General features: G+C 41.2%; 5 protein-coding genes across 6 annotated transcripts in view; 2 read left to right on the top strand and 3 right to left on the bottom strand.

The window, feature by feature from the left end:
• The window catches only part of LOC103395154 (complement factor B-like), a 7582-nt gene extending 4354 nt beyond the window's left edge, over window positions 1-3228 (bottom strand). Inside the window, exons 1-7 of the mRNA XM_008332756.2 lie at window positions 3074-3228; window positions 2356-2562; window positions 2095-2280; window positions 1842-2012; window positions 1601-1687; window positions 1342-1481; window positions 39-204 (exon numbers count right to left, since the gene is read on the bottom strand). Of these exons, the coding sequence (XP_008330978.1) occupies window positions 39-204; window positions 1342-1481; window positions 1601-1687; window positions 1842-2012; window positions 2095-2280; window positions 2356-2562; window positions 3074-3131 (1015 nt within the window). The 5' untranslated portion in view covers window positions 3132-3228. The remainder of the gene's footprint in view (window positions 1-38; window positions 205-1341; window positions 1482-1600; window positions 1688-1841; window positions 2013-2094; window positions 2281-2355; window positions 2563-3073) is intronic.
• The window catches only part of LOC103395155 (serine/threonine-protein kinase Chk1), a 21686-nt gene extending 12870 nt beyond the window's left edge, over window positions 1-8816 (top strand). Inside the window, exons 1-14 of one of the 2 annotated variants that reach the window (XM_008332757.3) lie at window positions 3901-4121; window positions 4272-4337; window positions 4642-4756; window positions 4973-5081; window positions 5257-5321; window positions 5396-5465; window positions 5545-5733; window positions 6063-6167; window positions 6249-6332; window positions 6427-6511; window positions 6592-6760; window positions 6865-6996; window positions 7350-7451; window positions 7926-8815. In XM_008332757.3, the coding sequence (XP_008330979.1) occupies window positions 4273-4337; window positions 4642-4756; window positions 4973-5081; window positions 5257-5321; window positions 5396-5465; window positions 5545-5733; window positions 6063-6167; window positions 6249-6332; window positions 6427-6511; window positions 6592-6760; window positions 6865-6996; window positions 7350-7451; window positions 7926-8021 (1386 nt within the window). In that variant the 5' untranslated portion in view covers window positions 3901-4121; window position 4272 and the 3' untranslated portion in view covers window positions 8022-8815. Of the gene's footprint in view, window positions 1-3900; window positions 4122-4271; window positions 4338-4641; window positions 4757-4972; window positions 5082-5256; window positions 5322-5395; window positions 5466-5544; window positions 5734-6062; window positions 6168-6248; window positions 6333-6426; window positions 6512-6591; window positions 6761-6864; window positions 6997-7349; window positions 7452-7925 lie in introns of those variants that run through there. The other variant, XM_025065498.1, reaches the window with a different exon arrangement.
• Window positions 8817-9041: 225 nt separating this feature from the next.
• Window positions 9042-10687, top strand: LOC103395156 (serine/threonine-protein kinase Chk1-like). The gene is made up of 3 exons (XM_008332758.3): window positions 9042-9194; window positions 9548-9649; window positions 10124-10687. Exons 1-3 carry the CDS (start codon window positions 9090-9092, stop codon window positions 10217-10219), a joined length of 303 nt encoding a protein of 100 aa, XP_008330980.1. The 5' UTR covers window positions 9042-9089; the 3' UTR covers window positions 10220-10687.
• A 269-nt stretch (window positions 10688-10956) lies between these two features.
• LOC103395165 (V-set and immunoglobulin domain containing 10 like 2) lies at window positions 10957-11564 on the bottom strand. Its single transcript, XM_025066002.1, has 3 exons — window positions 11549-11564; window positions 11344-11444; window positions 10957-11153 (listed from the first exon to the last, which is right to left on the bottom strand). Exons 1-3 carry the CDS (start codon window positions 11560-11562, stop codon window positions 11011-11013), a joined length of 258 nt encoding a protein of 85 aa, XP_024921770.1. The 5' UTR covers window positions 11563-11564; the 3' UTR covers window positions 10957-11010.
• A 451-nt stretch (window positions 11565-12015) lies between these two features.
• Window positions 12016-15381, bottom strand: vsig10l2 (V-set and immunoglobulin domain containing 10 like 2). The gene is made up of 4 exons (XM_025065772.1): window positions 13816-15381; window positions 13478-13735; window positions 13099-13389; window positions 12016-12750 (listed from the first exon to the last, which is right to left on the bottom strand). The coding sequence occupies exons 1-4, from the start codon at window positions 14426-14428 to the stop codon at window positions 12371-12373; spliced, it is 1542 nt and encodes a 513-aa protein (XP_024921540.1). The 5' UTR covers window positions 14429-15381; the 3' UTR covers window positions 12016-12370.
• Window positions 15382-16488: the final 1107 nt, after the last annotated feature.

The raw sequence follows: 16488 nt of genomic DNA, 5'->3' as shown, positions 1-16488 counted from the left end.
TGTTTAAAACAACGTAACCATGTGCACTTTCAACTAAAGGCCCAGTCCGTGTGACTCACCACCAACTTCAAAGGCTTCCATTTTTGTCTTGACTTCGTTCAGCTTCACGTTACCATTCAGGAAGTCGAGAATACTGACAATAGTATATATCTCAGATGAGAAAAAGATGATTTCGTAGTTGGGTGTCACACTGAAGGATGCAATCTGTAGAACATGGGAAAGCCGTGGTAATATACAGCAGGAAGAGATGCCCAGTGATGCAAGAACCCACCTACGTATTAGCAAAGTAGCCCTGCTGTGTAGTATTTTGTTAATGCAACACCTTCTGGTGCAGCAAACTGCTTATGGTTGTCATTCTGTTGAGAAATTGATGCATTTATCAGCAGAAAGAGGTTATGGTGGGCCAAATGGACGCACGCCAAAAACCATCAGTCATTACTGTGATGTGTAATTCATATTGAAATTCAATTCTAATGGGCCATTGAACCGGCAGCCAAATGGGATGAGATTATGTTTGTACACGTCAGGCAACATAAAATACTCCATTTGTCAGACTGCACTGACCGTATGCTAAAGTGTAGGAGTTTATACAGTACTGTAGAATTTTTACTGTAATATTTCAAATGGCCGTCACAAACACAAAGTAGCATTAGGTAAGATTTCATATAGCAGCGTTGTGACATTTTTGCATGTCATGATTGATGGCCTACTGGCTTCCTCTACTTGACATCACATAAGCTGTTTTTTATTGTATAGATATGAGATCAACTGATTGATTAAATGTCCAGACGGGCCACGCTAACTGCTGTATCTAAACATGTTTCTACAACTCAGCAAGGTCCCTGCCAACATCCATCACTTTTTGATGCTTTTGCACAACTGGCATTTTGTAAACCGAGTCCATTAGACAACAAAGTAAAAAGTACAATGACACTACTCTATATAACACCTAAAGGCTGCAGATCGTTACTTTTTACATTGATATCTAAATGTTCAGGGTGAGTGCTAAGAAAAAAAAGTTAGCACAAAGCTATCGAGTAATTGGTCAAACTGTTAGTATTCTGCTCTGCAAAAATAATCACCAATTTATTAATACATTTTCATTTTTACCCCGCAACCCCCCCCCAAAAAAAAATAGCCAAAGTAAAATTAGATAAGAAATGCTAATAATGTTGCTAAAAAGTTTTCACTTAGAATTATCTAAAGATATATATGTATATCAACCAAACACAACAACATGTTTAATTACTCAGTGGGGGGGCAGGGGGGGGGGTGTACAGGGGTCCACCGGAGTTCTGAATCAGGATCTTGTGGAATAGAATGACTAAATATGTTTCATACCTTCTCAAGCAGTTTCATGACAGCAGCTCTTGCAGGTTGGAGTTGTGTCTCGTCTATGCTTTCAGAAATGTCCATAGCAATGTAGATGTTGAGTGTTCCATTTTTTGTAATTCGGATTTTCCTCTCCTGCTGTGTGTCATCTGTGTGTGAGCGGACAGGCGACAGGACACATTATTTTCAACTCTTTCCTGCCTTACACTTGTTACTTTTGCCTTACTTTACAGTAATGCCCATATCCCTTTGACTTTGTTGAACTTACTGGCGGACTGTAAAGTGGTGAAGGTTTCTCTGATTGAGCCACCAAATGCTTTTGCGACCTCCAGTGGAGTGTCATAGGTATATTTGTCTGAAATCAACATGACACATTTTTCAGATGGAACATAAACAAACGAACAAACGAACAAAAATCAAATAAAAATATTGTAATAAAATCGTATTGTGAACACAACAATGCGAATCATATCGTGAGGGTTACATCGTTACATCCCGTAGTTCCTTACAGTAACATGCGGGCTCGATGCCCGTCCACTCGCCGTTCTCCTGACTTTCTTTTGACCCCACCAGAAAAAGTTTGCCACCGCAGCTGTATCGTACTTTGTCAGCGAATCCAAACATATTCCCAGATCTTGAGGCACCGGCTGGGATTCCAGGATCAGCACAAGTATTTCCTGCTGTGGTGATACATAAAGGGGAAGATTAATTTTAGTCATAAATTAGAACATGAGGTGAAGAAATACGGTGTTCAGGACGTACCATCACGACTGCAGATGGGAGTGGAGCCGCTCCATTTTCCGTTAGGTAGACAAACCCGCCTGCTGGAGCCTCGTAGCTTATGTCCAGAGTAGCACTCGTACGTGGTTTGATTGTGCACATAGTAACGCTCCTGAGGAGGCGAGACGTCACCATTTTGCAGCACATTAGGATCTGGACATTCAACCACTGAAACCCAAAGACAAATCCCTTTAGAGCAAACAGCCGAGGCTAGAACATGTGACACAAACAAACATTACTTACGCTTGCATGTTTGGCGTGGGTACTTTCTCGGTGGTTTTATCCATTTGCTGTCAGCGCGACAATATCGCACTTGCTCAGGGTAGGGGTAATGGTCCTCAGGACATTTGTAGACCAATATACTGTTTACACTCAGATTATTGCTCAGTGAATAGGAGCCTCCTTCTATTTCGACACCCGTTGTTGTGCATAGACACTCAACCTCACGTCCTGGAACGAAAAGGCAGGTACAGAGGAGATGATTTGGTACTAGTTTGTTTTTCTTTTGGGGGCAGAGGGGTGGTATGACTTGCAGAAAGGCAAATAAATATTATTTTCGATATTTTCCTTCGTTGTGCCACAGTGGAAAAGTTGCACTGATTTGTACTTTTATTACCTTTGTTTCATTTAAAATCCGGTTTTGTAACTAATAAATACTTTCAAGTAAAGTTCAAGTGATTGACTAGCTGTGTATACATTGTTGTCTGACAATAAACCTAAACAAGAACCAGTATAATACCGTTGTTGAAGGATCATTAACATCTTTTAGACTTTATTCTGTTCTAGTCTGACTGACCTATTGTTTTAAAACATTGCCAGATGATCTTTAAATAAAAAAAGTAGAGGGATATGACTGGATTCTTTTTGAATGAAGTATACGTTTTAACTGTGTCCCACTGCGGTTTCAGAAAAAAAAATCTAAAATGTAGTGAAATGTAAATAACAAACATGTTAAGCTTACCCAAACTGAGAAGACAAGAAAGCACAGCAAACCAACTCCAGTGGACAGAAAATCCCATGTTGAGCAGCAAAAGTGGGGCTAAAGGAGAGTGATGAGAGAGACAGGGACTGGACAAATAAAGAGTGTCAGGGTATTTATTAACCTCGTGGCAAATAAAGGAAAATCAATAGTAAACATACAAACAATTACTGTCTAAATGGAGCTGCTTCACTTCAAATACAAATAAATATGATTTGGTCGTAATGAAATGAATAACAAATAATAATAGAAGTGGAGAAAATATAAATAGTTTTTTGTTTTTTAATCCAAGATTGGTTATGTGTTCACATGCGCGCGCACACGCAAACACACACAAGCGGCGTGAAGCAACCAACCTAATTGTGAAACTGTGACAAAGTACAACCATCTGCTTCATCATTTCCCAAAAGTCTAGCGAAACCTTTGGCAAGGACACATTTATTTATTGATTGATTCAGTTCCCCGTAATCTTAAAACTAGAGCAACGATGGTAGTTTAATTCAGGTCATCTTGATATTATACTCATTATTATCTGAGGGTTTGTTTTGTGTGCAAAAACTCTTATTCATTTGTTCAGGTCGATATTTATCACGCCAGAATAATATAAATGACTAAAAATACGTTACATTGATCGAAGTATTGTTTTATTATTTGATTAGATCATCAAAAACATTGGAACGAATTTTATGTTGGCAAAAAATAGTCAGGTTTTCAATAAATAAATTCCGACGCCGTCAATCTAAACCACCAACGTTACTACAACCAACAGAGGGCAGTAATGTATCATCAATGCTAAAAGCTGCCTTTGGAAGGCGACAACAGGAAGTTACGTATATGCCGGAAGGTAGTGTAAGGAAAAACAACACCGCGCCAAATTTGTGCTGGACTAGTTCAAGATACAGCGTTAAGAAAAGATTCCTATGTAGATAAAGGTCGTGTGTGTGTGTTTTATCTAGCCGAGGAAGACACTACAGATGAAATAATTTACTGCTTTTGTTAAACGTTTGTTCGCTTTGGATTCGTTTGCTAGGTGAATAAGTTACGTTTACCTTATGACAGGGACATTAATGGTACCTTGTCAGAACCTCTAACCAAGTCCCCTGACTCAGGACAGGACACTGAAATTCTGCTTGAGGAGAAATTATTGTTTGATTTATTATATATTCGAACGTGTTTGCAGCATGGCGGTGCCTTTTGTGCAGGGCTGGGACCTCGTTCAGACTTTGGGAGAAGGAGCCTACGGAGAGTATGCATCTTTTTTTAAAAACAAAACGTTTGTCATTAGTTTTATTGGTAGTGTTTGGTATTATTTTTGAGGTTAGAAAATATTTTTCTTTATTGCAATAATAATAACCACCTTTGTAACATGATTGGAAGGGAGTCATGGCTACTAATGAGAGATACAAAAAATAATAGGAAACAATGAAAAATAGAGATAAAAAATAATAATTTAAGATGTAAACATAAAGATTTTTTGTATGTTTATAAGTATATTATATACAAATATATTCTTTGGATCTTTGGCCAAACTTTTGTCTCCTCCGTCTCAGAGTGCGGCTGCTGGTGAACAGGCAGACAGAAGAGGCTGTGGCAGTGAAAGTGATTGACACGTCTCAGGCCAAAGAATGTGCTGAAAATGTCAAGAAGGAAGTTTGTGTTCATAAGGTAAGTTGTTGTGTTACATTGACGTTTGTCGAATCAGGTCAGTGGTCTCATGGACGTTAGTAGTTGAAGCAACACGGTAGCAACTATTAGCAGCCCTGCAACAGCTGAGAAGATAGTGTATCATTGACCTTATAAAGCCTCGTCTATTTCCATAAAGATGTCATAGAATTACAAGGTTTGTGCACTTAAACAACATGATTTACTGCTCTTTCACAGATGCTGAACCATTCCAACATTGTACGTTTTTTTGGGCATCGCAAGGAAGGGCCAACAGTTTACCTCTTTCTGGAGTATTGCACCGGAGGAGAGCTGTTCGACCGAATAGGTGAGAATTCAAAATACTAGCAGAAATAAATTGATGCCAGATGTCAAGTTTTATGGTGATGTAAAAACCCCAGATTGGGAACAACTGCTCCAATACATATATTTTGAATAAAATAGCATTAATCCTGTGGTCGTTTGACCTGTTATGAAATAATTCACATTTTCTTCCTCTTCAGAACCTGATGTAGGGATGGAAGAGAAAGATGCACATAGATTTTTCCAGCAACTCATTTCAGCTGTGGTGAGTGACAAGGACCTCTTTTATTTCCTGAAGCACTTCCTGTTGTTCTTAATGTCCACTCCACTCTACCACAGGAGTATCTGCACAGTGTGGGCATCACTCACAGAGACATTAAGCCGGAGAACATTTTGCTTGATGACAAAGGTTAAAAAAACAGATGAGTTAAATGATTTGGTGTGTGTGTGTAAACTGTAAACTTCACCTGCTGCTCATTTTCCTTCAGATAACCTAAAGCTGTCAGATTTTGGCCTGGCCACAATGTTTCGGTTTAAAGGAAGAGAGCGCCTTTTGAATCGACTCTGTGGGACGCTCCCCTACGTTGCACCAGAGCTTCTCGGCCAACCCGAGTTCAAAGCTCAGCCTGCAGATTTATGGTCTTGTGGCATCGTCCTCACTGCCATGTTGGCTGGAGGTGAAGTCTCTCAAAAAAGTATCAAGAGTTCAGAGTCTATTCAGCTGGAGGTGTCACTTTTTTTGGTATTTATATTGTAGAGATGCAAAAAGGCAATGTCGCAGCAGAAGGCTATTGTTTTGTTGCCTTTAAGATAACATTTTAAGTCGGTAGTTTTTGCAAATGGTTGGAATATTTCGGGGTAAAATGTTTGCCAAGCTAAAAACTACATCCAGTAGAGGGCAGTAATAATTTGAACTTTTTTTCAAATTAAAAACAAACAAACCAAAATGTTTTTATGTCCTATCAAACTTCTCACTGACTCTCTCGTTGTATTTTTCCTTTCTCAGAGCTGCCGTGGGACCAGCCCGCCGAGAGCTGTCAGGAATACTCAGACTGGATTCAAAAGAAAACGTATTTACCTCCGTGGAAAAAAATACAACCAATGCCACTAAGTGAGTTTGACTTCATGCTGTAAAAACTTCACATTCCTTTTTGGTGCCATCAGTGTTTCACATGTGTCCTCTTTTTTTTAGGTTTGTTGTCTAAGTTACTGCTACCCTGTCCAGACACGCGTATCACTGTGTCAAACATAAAGAAGGATCGCTGGTTTATTCATGGTTTGTCTCTTTAGCAGTACAAAGAGTAACACATGAACTTCAGGAGCTTTGTCTTAGAAAGTGCAGACATCTCTCTTGGTTGATATTTCTGCAGGTGTAAAACAACTTCCAGGTTCCTCAGGCTCAGGAGGAAACAAACTTCTTCGAGCAGATGTGGGACTGAAATCAAGGGCTAACAGGTCAAACTTTGTTCTTTTTTTTATTGGTTATTTTATTATCGTTCCTTTTACATTAACACCATCCCACCCTCTCTCCCCAGTGATGACAGTATGCAGTTTTCCAGCTCTCAGCCTGATCTTGCAGCAGGAGGCTGGGAAGCGTTGTTATTGATCAGTCAGAACGACGGTCAGGTCAGCTTCTCTCAGCCCACCAAGCCAGAGCACATGTTACTGGGCAGTCAGCTGCTGGGTACACCAGGAGCCAGTCAGGTGATTCACACAATCTTTGCTAAAAAAAACCCTAAACATTTAGATATCGTACACACAGATTAAAAAAAATAAATCATTTTGTTCCCTCACACTATGTTGTTTAGTCGCCCTGGCAGAGATTAGTCAGAAGAATGACGCGCTTCTTCACAGCTGTGAACGCTGAAGACACGTTATCTGCACTGAAAGACGTGTGTGACGGCCTGGCCCTCGGCTTCAAACTCTCCTGCACCAAACAGGTGAACGGTGTCCTCCAAACTACACATTCAGGAAACAAATTGCAGCTGGAGTTAGGTTTAAGCTTAGTTTATGGTCACAGCTAAAAAAGCACTCAGTCCTTCGTCCGTTGTCTGTATTTCCTCCTTGTCTACATTTTCGCGGTGCTCCTCTAACCCTAACCCATGAAACTGAGAAGTACACACTTGTAAATAATGAGCAGTTGACCAGTATAGCTGTTGTGTGCCCATAAATTGAACAGTATTGCCCCCTAGTGGATTGTGGATACTGATGTTTGAAATAGAACTCTACGTAATTTAAATGACTGTGAAACCGTACTTTACCTGATTTGAATGAAGCTCCTTCTGCTGTTTAGGTCACGGTAAGCACTCTGGACAGACGCAACAACAAACTCATTTTTAAAGTTCATTTGTTTGAGATGAATCAGAGAGTGTTGCTCGACTTCAGACTGTCCAAGGTGAGTTTTCTTTTTTTTTTATTATATATCATTTAGGAATGTGTAGTTTTTTGCAGCGTACGTATAGTGTCACACAGAAACGTAACCACAGCCTGTACAAACTGCTATTTGAAATCGATATTGATACATTATATTAAAGAAACTGTCAAAGGTTTTGGGAGAGTTCAGTTAACTCCATCTATTAGGAATATTACGTATCTTTAAGATTGTTTGCCGGTGGTACAGCACGTCAACGTGTTCAACCAAAGCGCACACATACCCACATACAACATTTTAGAGTTTAGAATTTTAAGCTATAATAAGGATTTAGACGCACACCACCACATGTTGTAGATCTTTTTTTTACTTTGCTCCTTGGTGACAAACACAGGTGAGACACTTAAACCAAACTAACAAAATAAAAAAATACCAGACGGTGTAAAATAAGTCTGCTGCCACTTAGATGTCAACATATTATTATGTATTTTTCTCCAGGGTGACGGCCTGGAGTTCAAGCGTCATTTTGTGAGGATTAAACATAAGCTTGGTGACATCGTCAGCTCTCAGAAGATTTTACTCCCCCTCACATGAACCACCTCCACCACACGGTTTGCGCAGTCAAACAAACTGCCTTAAACTGTTGTACATATTTTGATGTTCAAATGATATTTTAAAGGTCACTTTGTGCGTCTGTCAAGCTCCAAATTGTTTGTGTGTCAGTTTCCCTCAAAATGTGAGAATTAAAAAAAAAATGTTGTAACTGATGCAATGCAACATATTCTCTTTTTCTCACCAACGACTAATACAGAAGATAAGTTAAGATTATGAGCATCAGTAAATAAAACGTTCATCCTCAGACCAACTGGGTACAGGTAGTTAGAGTATTTTGAGGGGTAGTTTATTTATTGATGGATACTTAGAAATGAAAGTTATTTCAAACCAACAGACAGTACATTTAAAAAAGTAACAAAGTGATGCTGCTCTCTTGCAACAGCTCTTGAAACATTCAGATCATTTTAAGCCACTTTTCATTTGATAAAACAAACAAACCTCAACCACAGAGTGTGTTTTTGTCTATTGACTGATATTAATGGATTCCACTCTTGTTTTTACATGGAACATTCCTAAATAAATTACTAAAAGGAATATTGCTGAGTGAAGCCTCTGAGACGTGAGAAGAAGATGGTCCTGAATTTTTGGCCGTATTCAAATATAAAACTTTTGTGTAAATAAACATTCGACGCTGCTCATGCTCTACATTCAGACTTGTTACAAAAGCTGCATCTATCAGTCCTACAGTGAGAGGTGTTTGATTATGTTGATTGAAATCAGGGTTTATTGATTGATTGTTGACTGAAATACAAAGAGTAAGTGATCAGAGACTAAGAGCCGGTGGTCTTGACAGTGATGGTGACGCTGACAGGGTCATCATCTCCAGGTGAAGGGGCTTGGCTGGGGGTGGGGGTGGCACTCATGGGGGAGGTGGTGAGGGGTGAAGCTGCCCGGGGTATAGCCATGGCTGGAGCTGAAAAAAAAATCATTTTGTTCCCTCACACTATCTAAACATTTAGATATCGTACACACAGATTAAAAAAAATAAATCATTTTGTTCCCTCACACTATGTTGTTTAGTCGCCCTGGCAGAGATTAGTCAGAAGAATGACGCGCTTCTTCACAGCTGTGAACGCTGAAGACACGTTATCTGCACTGAAAGACGTGTGTGACGGCCTGGCCCTCGGCTTCAAACTCTCCTGCACCAAACAGGTGAACGGTGTCCTCCAAACTACACATTCAGGAAAAACATTGCAGCTGGAGTTAGGTTTAAGCTTAGTTTATGGTCACAGCTAAAAAAGCACTCAGTCCTTCGTCCGTTGTCTGTATTTCCTCCTTGTCTACATTTTCGCGGTGCTCCTCTAACCCTAACCCATGAAACTGAGAAGTACACACTTGTAAATAATGAGCAGTTGACCAGTATAGCTGTTGTGTGCCCATAAATTGAACAGTATTGCCCCCTAGTGGATTGTGGATACTGATGTTTGAAATAGAACTCTACGTAATTTAAATGACTGTGAAACCGTACTTTACCTGATTTGAATGAAGCTCCTTCTGCTGTTTAGGTCACGGTAAGCACTCTGGACAGACGCAACAACAAACTCATTTTTAAAGTTCATTTGTTTGAGATGAATCAGAGAGTGTTGCTCGACTTCAGACTGTCCAAGGTGAGTTTTCTTTTTTTTTTATTATATATCATTTAGGAATGTGTAGTTTTTTGCAGCGTACGTATAGTGTCACACAGAAACGTAACCACAGCCTGTACAAACTGCTATTTGAAATCGATATTGATACATTATATTAAAGAAACTGTCAAAGGTTTTGGGAGAGTTCAGTTAACTCCATCTATTAGGAATATTACGTATCTTTAAGATTGTTTGCCGGTGGTACAGCACGTCAACGTGTTCAACCAAAGCGCACACATACCCACATACAACATTTTAGAGTTTAGAATTTTAAGCTATAATAAGGATTTAGACGCACACCACCACATGTTGTAGATCTTTTTTTTACTTTGCTCCTTGGTGACAAACACAGGTGAGACACTTAAACCAAACTAACAAAATAAAAAAATACCAGACGGTGTAAAATAAGTCTGCTGCCACTTAGATGTCAACATATTATTATGTATTTTTCTCCAGGGTGACGGCCTGGAGTTCAAGCGTCATTTTGTGAGGATTAAACATAAGCTTGGTGACATCGTCAGCTCTCAGAAGATTTTACTCCCCCTCACATGAACCACCTCCACCACACGGTTTGCGCAGTCAAACAAACTGCCTTAAACTGTTGTACATATTTTGATGTTCAAATGATATTTTAAAGGTCACTTTGTGCGTCTGTCAAGCTCCAAATTGTTTGTGTGTCAGTTTCCCTCAAAATGTGAGAATTAAAAAAAAAATGTTGTAACTGATGCAATGCAACATATTCTCTTTTTCTCACCAACGACTAATACAGAAGATAAGTTAAGATTATGAGCATCAGTAAATAAAACGTTCATCCTCAGACCAACTGGGTACAGGTAGTTAGAGTATTTTGAGGGGTAGTTTATTTATTGATGGATACTTAGAAATGAAAGTTATTTCAAACCAACAGACAGTACATTTAAAAAAGTAACAAAGTGATGCTGCTCTCTTGCAACAGCTCTTGAAACATTCAGATCATTTTAAGCCACTTTTCATTTGATAAAACAAACAAACCTCAACCACAGAGTGTGTTTTTGTCTATTGACTGATATTAATGGATTCCACTCTTGTTTTTACATGGAACATTCCTAAATAAATTACTAAAAGGAATATTGCTGAGTGAAGCCTCTGAGACGTGAGAAGAAGATGGTCCTGAATTTTTGGCCGTATTCAAATATAAAACTTTTGTGTAAATAAACATTCGACGCTGCTCATGCTCTACATTCAGACTTGTTACAAAAGCTGCATCTATCAGTCCTACAGTGAGAGGTGTTTGATTATGTTGATTGAAATCAGGGTTTATTGATTGATTGTTGACTGAAATACAAAGAGTAAGTGATCAGAGACTAAGAGCCGGTGGTCTTGACAGTGATGGTGACGCTGACAGGGTCATCATCTCCAGGTGAAGGGGCTTGGCTGGGGGTGGGGGTGGCACTCATGGGGGAGGTGGTGAGGGGTGAAGCTGCCCGGGGTATAGCCATGGCTGGAGCTGAGAACCCAAACGGAGTGTGATTAAATGACAGCACAGCTTCACTATACAGTTGGAGAAATTTTTTTGTTGTTGTTTTTTTATATATTTTGTGTATTGAAACTCCAGAACCAGAGTCACTGATGTATTGATGTACTATGATGAAAAGAACAACTTCTTTTTAAATAGGTCAAACATTTGTTCAACTAACCTTGGCTTGATGCTGCACCAATCTCCTCTATTCCCCTGTCTGACCCGCCCATTATCTCGTCTTCTGGAATGTTGATGTTTTCTCTGGACTGGCCATGTGACCTACACATTAGGTAAAAACACTCCTTTAAGTGCCGTACATTTTTAGACGTCAACACCATAGGAAAAATAACCATTAGTCACGGTTGCTATTGACTGATACTTACATTCCAAAGATCATGTCGTGTACGCCTGGTGGGGGTGAAAAAAAAATATTAATGTCAGATATGGCCTAAAGGGTTTGTGTGTGCGGTTGGTGTGTGCGTGACTCACGAGGATTGTTGTTGCGATTGCGGATTATAAAAATGAGCAGCAGTGCAGTGAGGAGGGCTGCAAAGATCATCCCGCCTATAGCTGCTCCGATCACAGCAGGATACACGCTGGAGCGTGGTTCCGCTGCAACACATCACAGTTATACATTGCAATACAGTAAACAGCTGACACACACACACACACACACACTGTCTCTGGTTCCATTAACACATCCGTGTCATGTGAGTTCTGATTGGTACATACACAAGGTGTATATGAGAATATTTATCCGAGATCAAACTTTCATACATTCGGACATTTCAAATAATCACATCTTATTTCTGACCACAGACATGGAGGCATTGACAAAAAGTATAACGGGAGAGCATGCAGGGCAGTAAAGAAGGAGGTAAAAAAGGAAATGTGAAGCAGTGAGGTTGTGTGTGTATGTGGTTGTGTCGTTTTGTTTGTGTGTGAGTTGTTCACCTATACGGATAACACAAAGGAGAAACAAATGTTAGCTTGTCGTCAAAGTCATTGCACCATTAATCATAATGTCAACAATGTTAGAATAGTCTAGATCTCATTGGAGCAGGGCTGTTTGTCAGGGACAGTGAACATAAACAACAGTAAAAATCATCACTCCTATCATTTACTTTCTTTAACTCTGTTTTCTGTGTCAAGCCCCTGCTGGACATTTGTTACAGTTTAGGTTCTAGAATCGTTCCTGTCTGTCTTTAGAACTCGACTAGATTCTGTTGTATACCTGGAGTCTTTGCTGCAGAAGGATGTCCAATGGTGCGGTGGTTGACAGGGGTGATCCTAAACTGGTAGTTAATGGTGGGCGTCAGCCTCAACACTGTGTGACTCCTGAATCCCGGCTCTAGAAACGATTTTTGGTACCAGACTTGTTGATCTATCCTCTCCTCCTTTTGTGAATCGTTTCTCCTGCTGCCGCTCCTTCCTGGTCTCTCTGACATCCACCTTTGCTCCAGAATGAAACCCGTCCAACCTCCCAGCTCCTCACTCTGTACCTGCCACTCCAGCTCCACCTCGTTACGCTGTCGGCTGTTGTACATTGCTTTGATAACGGTCACATTAGGTGGCATGGGGTGCCCTGATGAAGAGAAATATTGGAACAGGAAATAAGGAGTGAGTTCAGACAGTGAAGTGAACAAATGGTGGGTAAAGCGGAGGGTCAAGAAAGAGTTGGAGGGCTGTGAGAAACTTTTATCAACTTAGTACTGTGTGGAAAGGATCTACAGCAGGTTAGGGTGATAGAGGGTAAAAACTGAAATGTAGCAATTTACACAGTTAATTCAAAATCCTATCAGATATAGATCAGATATATATAAATATATAAATCAGATATAGTTATGCTTTGATGTTGTCTAAACCATTTTCAGATATAGTTATGCTTTGATGTTGTCCTTGAATGTCTCAACTGACTGAAAAAAAATCTTACTTTTAACCACTAAAGTGATATTGATTTCGGTTCCTCCCACTGCATTGGAGGTGGTACATCTGTACTCGCCACTGTCTTGATTTTCCTCCGTGTCCCTCACAGTCAGGTTGGCCCATGCAGTGTTTCTATTGAGTGCGTATTTTGGAGTTTCTTTCACATCCATGCCATGGTTGTTGAGCCAGATAATCTCATTGCCAGGCAGATAGTTGGCTCTCAGGTTGCAGGTGAGCTGAACGTCACTTCCCTCATACACCGACACCACCCTGCGCTGTGTCAACAACACCGGAGCCTCTGCGGATGATATGGAATAGTCAACAAATTATGTTTTGTTTTGTTTTTGTTTTTTTATGAAGTGTTTGTGACTAGTGTGTGTACTAACCTAGTGTGAGATTACATGTCTTAGTTCGGGCCAACAGTGGATGTTTAGCGTGGCAGGTGTAGGGTTTCCCACCACGAGCTGTGCCGTAGCCAAGCACTAGGATATTGGAGTTTTCTTCCCCAGCTTTGCCCTGACCTCCTGGACCTTCCCACCACACCAAGGCTCTTGGTGCTCCTCCATCCCAGGAGCAGGACAACATCAGATACTGGCGATTGGTGGTCACGTAGGCGAAACACACTGGCTCAGCGGGGGGAACATCTACATGAGAGGAGGACACTGGTCAGATGTTTGGACATTCCAGGTGCAAATCCAAAACTGTTTGTTGCTGTTGTTCTCACATGCACGTGTGCTGCACTCTGTAAACTCTTTCAGAGCCACATGTGAGCCCCTGCATGTAAACAAGCTGTTGTTGGATATCAGGCCCTGAGACGACAGCACGATGGCAGTGTTGGCTTGTGGATGTGGTAGTAGCCCTTGGTCAGCCGTTTCTTGGTCCAGTTGTTTCAGGTCTCCAGTCCAGTGAACTGAGGCTGGAGGAAAACCACCAGACCAGGAGCAGAGCAGTCTGAGAGAGGTGTGATTCAGAGCTGGCTCCACAGAACAGGACGGAGATCCATCGGGAGGGTCTGTGGGGAGAAGAAACAGCGTAACAAAGCAGTAATGCGCACAGAAAAGATTAAGTGGTGTCAGTGGAAAGGGCTTTGATATCCACTTGTCTTTGGATATCTTACTACATACTCTTAATAGAGCTGAGCTAACGTCTTCTTTTCTATTAGGAATCAGCAATGCTCTCTCTTGGTTTCTGCATTGCTTTTTGATCAGATGCCTGATCAAAAACTCAGCAAACCAAAACATAAGAGGAAAATGGCAAGCAGTGGCCGTGCAGCCAATCAATACTTGCCATGGCTGTGACATCACAGCGAGGTACCTGACTGAGAGTCCCATCAACATCCCAGATGGCCCGAACAGGAGAAAAGGTCTGCAGTACTCCCAAAATCTGCGGTGCTTATGTGACTGAATGAGGGAGTGTGTGTGTGTGTGTGTGTGTGTTTTCTGAATGAATCTTTAAATTGTAAGAATACAAAGGTAGAAAAGTGAAAATGAAAATCTTGAATGCAGGTAGAACTGAGGTTTATGTGCAACAGGAAACATGCAATGGCAAGAACAAATCTGATTCCATCTTTTTTTGTTGTTGTTGTTTCCAGACAGCTCTGACAGAAAGATGAAGTAGAAAAGAACAGCACTAAAGTATCGGCTGAGACGTTCAGATGTTATAGATCACACTCACAGTAGACTGTAAGGCTGATGGTCTTTCTGGAGCGGGTGTTGAGGTACGTGTTCTGTGCCAAGCAGGCGTAGTCGCCGGTGTGCATGCGGAGGACCTTGGTGATGGTGTACTGTGGGCCCATGTAGACCTGGGAGTTGTTGTAGAACCAGACATACTGGCTGGCTGGGTTGGACTGAGCTTGGCAGAGTAACGAAACAGTCTCTCTCTCCTGGGCTGAATATCCTCGCTCTGTCATACTGTAGGGAGTCACGTCTATGTTTGGGATGTCAGGGCCAACTGAGGAGGAAAGCAGTCCAAACTTTACTCTCAGTGGAAGGTGTGTTTTTTTTTAATACTGTGAGCGCACTACTTTCCCTGAATTCCTGAATATATATTAATATATATATATATATATTGAGTCATTGGGAGTTCAGAACTGAAACCAAGACAATCCAGTTGTCCTTTACTGAACTGCTTTGGACATTAAAGTGTCCCCCGTCCCTCTTTTTTTAACTCAAGGTGAAAAACCTACATTGATGAAGCAGCCTTAGCTCTTCTGCTGCTCATACACAATGTTGACTGGTTTGTCTATTTCCTACTGAGGAGAATTTTACAAATGACTTACATATCGTGTCCAGCCATAACCTGTTTGAGCTCTCGCTGTTGACGGCGTTGCTGGCCACACAACGGTACCAGCCGGTGTGGTTGCGGTTGACATGAGTCACGTTGATTATGCTGCTGTTTCCGTGTGCGATGTTTGAGATGTTTCCACTGCGGGTCTCATGTTGCCACACATAGTCGATGGGTCCAGTCCCGTTGTCCAGACCACAGCGCATCCACATTGTCGATCCTTCCACTGGAGAGACATCGCTCATCACCAGATACGGTTGACTAACAGGAACTGCATCAACAAAAGACGTGCGTCAGGTAGTTGTTTAGTTTCTAACATTTCTAAAGGAGACATATGACGCCAAATTGGTGTTGACAGTGTTTTGGACGAGCAGTTCTAATTTCACCAGCTGTGTGATGTCATGTGATTATAATGTCTGGATGTAGTAGAGGTGGAGTAGCTCCACCTCTACTACAACTTCTCCCTTCAATTAACATGTATTTTTGAGACATCAAGGAACCATTTTAATTTGCATATAAGTTGCATAATTTTTCCCCTTTAAGAATTGGAATGTTGTCGTTATTCATTTCAGGTGGAGATCTAGACCTGACGTTGGATCAACCACGCCTTAATGTCTTACCTCTGACTGTGAGGTGCACATAGTAGTAGTAGACGATGGGCTCATCCTCTATGTCATAGAAGGCCTGGCAGGTGAACAGGCCGTGTGCAGCCAGAGGCAGCTTCTCGATGCTGACAGCTGCCGTGTTTGAAATCACAGACAGCTCCCCTAAAGTCTCTGCCAGATTCTGGATCTTTGGGCCTTTGCCTAAATCATACACCACTGCCTTTATAGCTTCTGTCCCAGGTTTGGTGAAGCTCCATATGTATATGTCAGGTGAAGTTTTACCGCACTCCAAAAGCACCGCCTTTCCTACCACCCCGTACACACTGGAGTCCCGATACACCACCTCCCCGGTGTGATTGATCTGCACCGCTGGAGGAGAGAGAGAGGACACACACACACACACACACACACAGACAGTTAGGCAGAGAATAGAGAATAGTTGTGTGTGTGTGTTCGTGTGTGATAGAGAAGACAACGGAGAAGAACGTGTCGCATCTCCTGCCGGTGTT

Source organism: Cynoglossus semilaevis, chromosome 19, assembly GCF_000523025.1.
Source record: "Cynoglossus semilaevis isolate Cse_v1.0 chromosome 19, Cse_v1.0, whole genome shotgun sequence".
Classification (NCBI taxonomy): domain Eukaryota; kingdom Metazoa; phylum Chordata; class Actinopteri; order Pleuronectiformes; family Cynoglossidae; genus Cynoglossus; species Cynoglossus semilaevis.
This window is presented reverse-complemented; position numbering and strand designations above follow the sequence as displayed.